At 46.2% G+C, this 8,932-nt stretch overlaps 1 protein-coding gene across 1 annotated transcript; it reads right to left on the reverse strand.

Moving 5' to 3' along the window:
- Positions 1–646: 646 nt before the first annotated feature.
- On the reverse strand, positions 647–8,069 carry LOC130125214 (alpha-1-antitrypsin homolog). The gene is made up of 5 exons (XM_056294714.1): positions 7,923–8,069; positions 6,875–7,484; positions 6,255–6,519; positions 2,119–2,266; positions 647–1,243 (listed from the first exon to the last, which is right to left on the reverse strand). Exons 2-5 carry the CDS (start codon positions 7,473–7,475, stop codon positions 1,052–1,054), a joined length of 1,206 nt encoding a protein of 401 aa, XP_056150689.1. The 5' UTR covers positions 7,476–7,484; positions 7,923–8,069; the 3' UTR covers positions 647–1,051.
- Between the last annotated feature and the right edge of the window lie 863 nt (positions 8,070–8,932).

Raw genomic sequence — 8,932 nt, forward strand, 5'->3', positions numbered from 1 at the left:
CAACGGCCAATCAAACCCCTGTACAATTAATGCCTCACTCACACACACCTCAATGGCTGTGTCAACCATGCAAGGTAACAACCAGCTCATCAGAAGCCTGTTTCTCTTGAAAAACAAAAACGTGCACATCTAAATGAAGTGCCAGCTCTGTTCTCTGATTCAGGCGTTTCTCAGTCACGTCGGTCTCATGAGTCAGGGGATGTGGGGGCCGACGGGAGAACAGAGGGTATGTGTACCGATTGTGCAAGTGTCCCAGCCGTGACTTTTCTGTTGACAAGGTCAAAGGGCCATTTGAGGCTGATGGGCCATGGAGTTACATGAGTGCTTCTACTGACTAAGCTTTACTGTGAACATCTGAGGACTCCCCTACTAGGATTTGCCTCGAGGTTGTTGCACTTCATGCTAAACCGGTACCGTGTTGAACGGAAATGTGAAAAATAAATAAAAATGCATTGAATTTCTCTGTAGCAAATCCTGATTAAAAAAAAAAAAAACACGTTATTTGGTAGATAGAAATGGGATTGTGACTTGAGAAATATTCAAATAACATGCCAAGGGTAATACCTTACAAAATCATTCTATCATTCTCTGCGTTCAATCACACAGAGATCCAACTTCATAGATAATAAATGCACATTCCTTATGCTTTTCATATATTCATTTTATTTTTTACAGAAAGTGAAATGCATTCATACTTTGAAGAATACAATATTAACTGAAGGTACAAAGCCCACCCACCCACTTCTGGTTCCCAAACAAAACAAAATGCAATTGAATCAGCACATTCTGTGCTGCATCAGGGCATTTATTTGCAAGTCTGTGAAAAGGAGGTCACTGAAGGACAGACACTGTAAATACGGGTTATTTTGAGGTTAGTAATTGCCATAAACAAGTCGAAATCAAGCAAGTACAAGAAACACTGGCACCCATACACGTACACAACCCGTCAAACATTTGTGCATGCATTTTGAGTTTGTGAAGGGTAAGGGAGAATGACATGGACCTGGTTGTCATGGGGAAACTAACTCAGTTCCATCTTTTTTTCCCCCCCTTAGTTGGCAGTTGGATTGCTTATCTTGCCCATGAATAGGATGCTCTTGGTGTTATGCTGCAAGATGAAGACCAGGAAGGGCCTGTTAAGTTTCACTGTGTTGGGCATACTCATGGGCATGATATCGATGACGGTGGAAGACGCTGCCTCGGTTCCTTTCTCATCTACGCTCAACACAGCCTTGTGGGACACCTGTTAATAAAACATGAAAAAGGAGTTCATCTCTACATTTGACTCATCTCGCTCAACCGAAATGCATATTTAATAGGTCCTCCTAGAATGGAAATGCATATGTAATAAAGTCATCACTGGCACGCAATCCCAACAATGGGGTCTCTCTTTTTTACAGTTTTAAAATTCTTTATAATTTTGACCCCCCCCCCCCCTTTTTTTCCTCCCCAATTGTATCCGGCCAATAATCCCACTCTTCCGAGCTGTCCCGGTCGCTGCTCCACCTCCTCTGCTGATCCGGGGAGGGCTGCAGACTACCACATGCCTCCTCCGATACACGTGGAGTCACCAGCTGCCTCTTTTCACCTGACAGTGAGGAGTTTCGCCAGGGGGACGTAGCATGTGGGAGGATCATGCCACCCCCCCCCCCCCCCCGAACAGGCGCCCCAACCGACCAGAGGCGGCACTAGTGCAGGGACCAGGACACATACCCACATCCGGCTTCCCACCCACAGACACGGCCAGTTGTGTCTGTAGGACGCCTGACAAGCCAGTGGTAACACAGGGATTCGAGCTGGCAATCCCCGTGTTGGTAGGCAACGGAATAGACCACTATGCTACCCGGACACCCCCAATTTTGTCTTTCTTTTTAACATGGTAAAGTGGAAGGAACAGGAAGAGGATGACATGCAGCTAATGTCCCATGTTTATATTGAAGCCGTGTCGTGCTCAGGCTGGAGCCAATATGGCATCGTGATGTAGGAAACATTTGATTTAGAAGGCACATCCCTCTTTCATACCACTCTCCTGCATAGTATAGTAAAAATCATATGAAGCAGTTTATAAGGCACCCGTGTTCCACAGTGAAGATTTGATGCTTTGTTGGCATGTCCTACCTTAGAGACTTTGAGCCCGATGTCCTTGGTGATGCCGGAGAAATCGGCAGTATCCTCAAAAGCATTGGCGACACCCATCCGTTTCAGCATTTCACCCAGGGAGGCATCAGCTGAGATGGACATTTTGGGCAGGAACAGATCCACTGAGCTGAGAGCCAAAAGAGACCGCCAGTGTCACACATTTGCCATGTAGCATGCAGTTCGGTTCAACTTTAACCAAATTTGGGTTTACCTGACTTGTCAGCAGATATTTTACAGCCTCAAAAAAAAAAAATCACTTGCAACTTAAAGAAAAATTAGAATATGCCTTGTACATTTGCAAGGAAACAATGAACGTCATCAAGATGGCATCATGGACGGACGCCTCAGTTATGAGCTCCCCTGCACTTTTACTGTTTAGCTTCCAGTGCCCACTCACATACTGCAGGTAACAACTTCAAGTCTCCATCTGTCCACTGGACAAACTGAACAGACTTTTTTTTACCGATTATATTTGAAGAAAAAAAACAAACATATCCCTGCACGTAAAGGAAGGCTGGTATACGGATGTCACAGTGTTAAAGAAGTCATGCTGTCCTCACTTCACGGCGGGAATTTTCATCATTTATTCTGGTCAGTGTCTATATCCCACCCCAGGCCTGTGTTAAAGAGGCACTAAAAACAACTGGCTGATCAAATTACAAACATGGAACGCAAATATCCAGACTCCCTACTCATCATCCTTGGGGGTTTTAACAGAGCAAACCTCAGCCACGAACTGCCAAAATATAGACAGCATGTTAAAGGTCCCACCAGAGACTAAAACACTCAGGATCATTGCGACACAATATTAAAGGACGCCTGTCGCTCTGCCCCCGTGCAGCCCTGGGCCTCTGGTTCATCTTATCCCAACCTACAGGCAGAAACTAAAATCTGCAAAGCCTGTGGTTAAAACTGTGAGGAAATGAACCAACGAGTCAAAACTGGAGCTCCAGACCTGCACTGACTGGAGTGTTTTTGAGGCTGCATCTACAGACCTGGATAAACTTACTGACAGTGACATCTTACATCAGCTTTTGGGAGGAAATACGAGTGCCCACCAAAACCTTCTGTACCCTTAACAACAATAAGCCCTGGTTTTCAGCTAAACTCAGGCAGCTTCGTCAGGCCAAAGAGGAAGCCTACAGGAGTGGAGATAAGATCCAGTATTAACAAAGCCAGAAATTCACTCAAAAAAGAGACCAGAGTGGCAAAAAGGTGCTACTCTGAAAGACAGGCTTTCTGCTAATGACCCAGCATTAGTCTGGAGCTTTTGAAAGACATTATCAACTACAGGAGACCCCCCCCACACACACACACACACACACACACACACACAGACAGCAGGGAACCATCAACTGGCTGATGACCTAAATGGGTTTTACTGCAGGTTTGACAAGCAAAAACTTTCACACCCCTCACCCTCCCCAGCCATAATACACAACCAACTGTACTCCCTGCTAGCCATTATCCCCACCCCACCAGCATTCAGGATATGCACCAGCTCTTCCAGAGACAGAAGACCAGAAAGGCACCAGGCCCGGATGGCGTGTCACCCTCCTGTCTTAAAGTCTGTGCTTACCAGCTGGCCCCCATTTTCACACTGATCTTCAACAGATCACTGAAGCCGAGTGAAGTCTCCTCCTGCTTCAAGAGCTCCACCATCATCCTGGTCCCCAAGAAACCCCGTATCACAGGATTAAATGACTACAGGCCCATTGCCCTAACGTCTGTGGTCATGAAATCCTTTGAGAGCCTAGTGTTGGCACACCTGAAGGAAATCACGGCCCCCCTGCAGTTTGTCTACCAAGCAAACAGGTCAGTGGATGATGCAGTCAACATGGGATTGCACCACATCTTCCAACGACTCAACTCCCCAGGGACATACACAAGGGTCCCGTTTGTAGACTTCAGCTCAGCATTCAACACCATTGTCCCGATATCCTCCACTCCAAACTCACCTGGCTCACTCTACCAGCCCCCACCTGCCAGTGGATTAAAAACTTCCCGACAGACAGGAGGGAGCTGGTGAGACTAGGGGTGGGGTGGGGGGGTTACATCCAGCACCTGGACAATCAGCACTGGTGCCCCCCAGGGATGTGTGCTCTCTCCCTCTACACAAATGACTGCATCTCAGGTGACCCATCTGTTAAACTCCTGAAGTTTATTGACAGCACAATCATCATGGCCTTATCCGGGATGGTGATGAGTCTGCCTATAGGTGAGAGGTTGATCAGCTGGCCCTCTGGTGCAGCCATAGCAACCAGGAGCTGAACACGTTCAAATCAGTGAACTTCAGTAGGAACCCCCCCCCCCCATACTCAACAGCACAGTGTCTATGGTGAAAACCTACAGATTTCTGGGTTCCACTATCTCCCAGGACCTAAGGTGGGCTTCCAACATAGACACAATCATCAAAAAGGCCCAGCAGAGGATGTACTTTCTCCACCAGCTCAATAAATTCAACCTGCCTCAGGAATTGTTGATTCAGTTCTACACTGCCATAATCCAGTCTGTCCCCTGCACATTCATCACTGTTTGGTTTGGCTACCAAACTGGACAGGGACAGACTACAACGGACAGTTAGGTCTGCAGAGAAAATCATTGGTGCCAACCTGCCCTCCATTCAGGACTTATGCCCTTCCAGACTCAGGAAACATCACACGCTGGGTCACAACTCCTCCCCTCCGGCAGGCACTACAGAGCACTGTACCCCAAAACAACCAGATATAAAAACGGTTTCTTTCCGTGGGCTGTCATTCAAATTAACACTTTACATTGTCAATAAATCCAACCATACTAGGGGTGGAACGATTCACAAATCTCACAGTTCGATACATCTCACAATTTCGATTAAATGGATGCCTTGGTAAGCAAGAGACAAAACACCATTGCAGTTCTCCATTTCATTCATTTTAAGAATTAGGCCCAACATTCTGGAATTATCAAGGCACATAATCAAACGTAATGCAAGTGCAAAAGTTCTAACAAAATTTTGGGCCATCTTCTCTTGTTGCGTAACACAATAAAAACTAGAACGACCAAGGTGGTCATTTTTACCATTTTGGATTTTCAAAGTTTAATAACTTTGTGAAGAAAAAAAAAGAAAAGATACACCTGCCGCTCCCTGAATGCACTTAAAATGGCATATATTTGCATTTAGATCAATTGCAACAAAAAAAAAGTTATAAGATCCACCTAAAACGACCATGAGCGATAAAAATGACCATGTGTAACTTGCGTGTGATGTCACCATTTATGACGCGTGTTGTTCACGTCATTTCCTTCGCAATGTTTAGGGGTTGTTTTTTTTTTTACATTTCACGCTTTATGGGCCTTGTTAGATTAGCAATATGCGTTTTCCGTTCGGTTTTTCAGGCATCATTTCCAACATATCTGGGTACAGCCGCCGTTTCAGACGCACTATGACTACCACCGAGGCGCTGCAGTATTTACAGGCCTTGGATGTGTAGACTCGCTAGCCCGTTGACTAGTGGATCTGACCCTTTAGTCAACTGGTTAACGTAGTGCAACCGGTTATTTTCTTGCCCGGTGCGGGATTCGTACGGGGTCTACTGCACCACAAGGCGACATCACTAACCGCTCGACTAAAGGGTCAGACTCGTTAGCTAGGGGCTAACGTGTCTTATTAGTAGTTTACAGTAGTTACCCGTGGTGCGGGAGACCCAGGTTCGCGTCCTGGCTGCGGCGGATTCCCAGCAAACGAAATGTTAAGTACACGGTGAGCCACGAAACCGGATTCCACGTAGTGCAAACATACATGGCCATTAAACAGGATTCTGATGAATTAAAGAAATACTGGATTCAAACACTTCCAGTTTATACTGTAGCGAATTCGGGGGGCAACCGCCGCAGCTGAGACGCGAACCCGTATCTTCTGCACCGCTAACCGCTCGACTAAAGGGTCCGACCTGTTAGCCATGGGCTAACGTGCCTACTTACCCATGCATGTTACACTACCAATGCACAGTACATAAAAGTAGACCTGCCGCCTCAGGTTCTGCATAAAAAAAAAAAATCAACCTGAAAAACACCGCAGCATGCTCTTCCAACAAGCAGGAGTAGGTTTCAAACACAAATAAGTTCTCATTTCTTACCTCCTGTACAGCGAGTCATGCCAGTTCCTGATGTAGTCCTTGTTGACGTACCCCTCCACCTCCTCCATCTTCCCCTCATCGGGCAGGACAATCATCATGGAGGTGTTGGTCTTGTAAGGCAGCAGAACAACAGTGGCGTTGTTGTCCTGGTAGAAGTCATAGCGCCCTGTCCGCCACATCATGTCCACCTCAACCTTTGTGGTCTCATCCACGTGGAATTCATCCTTTTTTGTCAGGGTGGGGTCAAATGGCTTTTCCCACTGTCCTGTTCAAGTTGATGGAGGAGGACGATTTTATTATAATTACTTTAATAAATGTAATTGAAACTGACTTATTATGGCGCGGTCGTGATTTTAAGCCATCTGTAGCCAATTATGCTGACTTGAGAAAGATGCCACCGAACCCCACATTACAGCAGGTTCACAATCATCGACAACAGTTACTGCCAGTATTGTTGAACAGCCTTACTTCATATGCACTGTATTTGTATAGATGCAACAATCTCATTAGCAAACAACCATTGCTTGTGTGTGTGAGAGAGAGAATGTTGCTGGCTACCAATTCATATGCCGCTTTCTCGTCTTTAGGAATTACCACATGTGTCCGCATTCCTCTCTTACCTTTGAAGAAGACATAGTTGATTAGCACCATAACAGTTTCAGGGTCCAGGTCCTTCACTTGTTCCGTTATCTTGTTCTGGGTCTTGCTGGCAATGAAGTTGTTGATGTCCTTCACTGCCTCTGCTGGGTTGGCAAAGTTAACGTCAAAGGTTTCACCATTGTAGAAACGTTTAATATAATCCATAAACTGCTTGTCAGGCTTAAAGCCAGTGCGGAGGGCCAAAGCGTTGCCAACATCTATCTGCCCATCCTGGTGGTGGGCAAGCATGTGGACAAGGTGCTCATACGCTTGGTTGACCTGGGCCTGCGTCAGGTTGTTGGCGGTGTAGCGGAGGGCATCGAAGAGCTGGCTGTGGGTCTCACCCCGGGCCCCCACTGACAGCATGGCCAGGGCGGTGGTTATGCCCACTGGAGAGAAGAAGATATTCTCCCCAGCAGCGGTCTGAGCCTTCAGATTCTTGTAGAGGGCGAAAACGAAGTCAGCATTGGGAGCGGCCAGTTTGTGGCTGGTTGTCTCCGTTTCATGGACGTGAAGAGGGGATGCCCAAGCTAACCCCAGCACGAAGGCCGCAATCGCACAACTACCAAAAATACCACGCATCTTTATCACCTGTCCAGACAAAACGGATTCGGGGTTATTAGTCAAACGTTTGACCGACTTTATGGCAGCAGTTTGAATAAAGTATGAAGCAACAACATTACCAAAGTAATAGAGAGAAAATATAGGTATGAAGAATTGCTTCAATTGCTTGCTGTCATTTCCGGTTTCCACATATACATTACTTTATTTATTCAGTTTAAGTTTATGTCCCACATGGAATTACTTTATACCATACCAGGCAACCAAGCTGTTAAATGACTCTACTAGTTGGCCACATTTCACTGCCTCTAAACGGCTTTAAAATGAAACGTCCATATTATCTTCTTAAACACCCAACCCATTCAAACATTTGCCCATGAACTTTCTTCTTAACATACAAAGTTATCTGAAAGGTTCTGTTCACAAGAGAGAGGGGGGGGGGGAGAGAGAGAGAAAGGCCATGTTTACCGTCGGTGGTCTCGCTGCCGCAGACTGACGCAGCAGCCCTGCCACATTATATGGCCCTCAGACAGTCAGCTGACCTCAGGCTCAATCATTAACCAGGCACAGTCGCGACTGAAACTCATCAGAATCGAGATAGCTTGTCTGTTGGATCTGACAGAGAAACCACAAAAAAAAGAAAAAGAAAAGAAGTGCAACAAATTAAGCAATTAAAAACCATCATGCACTGAGTGCTAGCGGGCAAAGTATTCAACTGGTTTGGCAAACACACCTGTACAGACTCAGAAAGCTGTGGCCGATTAGACTATTCAGAACCGTGAACAGTCATCTATTCGGTTCTCTGGGGAGTTCCGCATTGATGTGCTGAAGTAACGATTAAAAGGGCCGTGTTTGTTTTTGGCTTTTTTGTCTGTTGTTTTTTTGCAGCACACAGGGTCCAGGGGGCTTATTGATAAAAGAAAAATGGATGAAACTGTCATACCGCTGACTTTTTTCGTTTTCCAGTAGTTCAAATGCGAGTGAGGTCTACTAAGGCAAGAAATCCACAACAGGTTTCCCGGGCATGTACATGTCCGTGTTACTCCCTCCCCAACGAGCAATAAATGACCTACGTATAATAAATTAGCGAACAGGGTGTTGGAGAGTTACAAGTAGCTGGGAACGGAGCCTTCATTAGTATTGCTAACACTTCTGTTTGCCCTACTGTTTCATACCAAAATGACTGCTGTGAAAAGGGCCTATTGCCCTGAACCCCAGTAAGCAGCCCACGGACCAACCACGGTCCGGCCCCCGAGAGCCAAATGTCTTGCCTAAACACGTGTCCTAACATGTGATATAAAGTTATTTTGACCTCGCCCCACACCGTACACTTGACCTATGCCGTCGAGCGCGCGTAAGGCGTGCTTCCTACGGTTCTTTACCAGACATAGCCACTCACCAGTTAAGTCACGGTAGAGGCTAGTTCCCATCGATGCAGAGAACGGTCAACTGAGCATGCGCAAGTACTCGTTGCCTCC

This window comes from Lampris incognitus, chromosome 15, assembly GCF_029633865.1.
Source record: "Lampris incognitus isolate fLamInc1 chromosome 15, fLamInc1.hap2, whole genome shotgun sequence".
Lineage (NCBI taxonomy): Eukaryota > Metazoa > Chordata > Actinopteri > Lampriformes > Lampridae > Lampris > Lampris incognitus.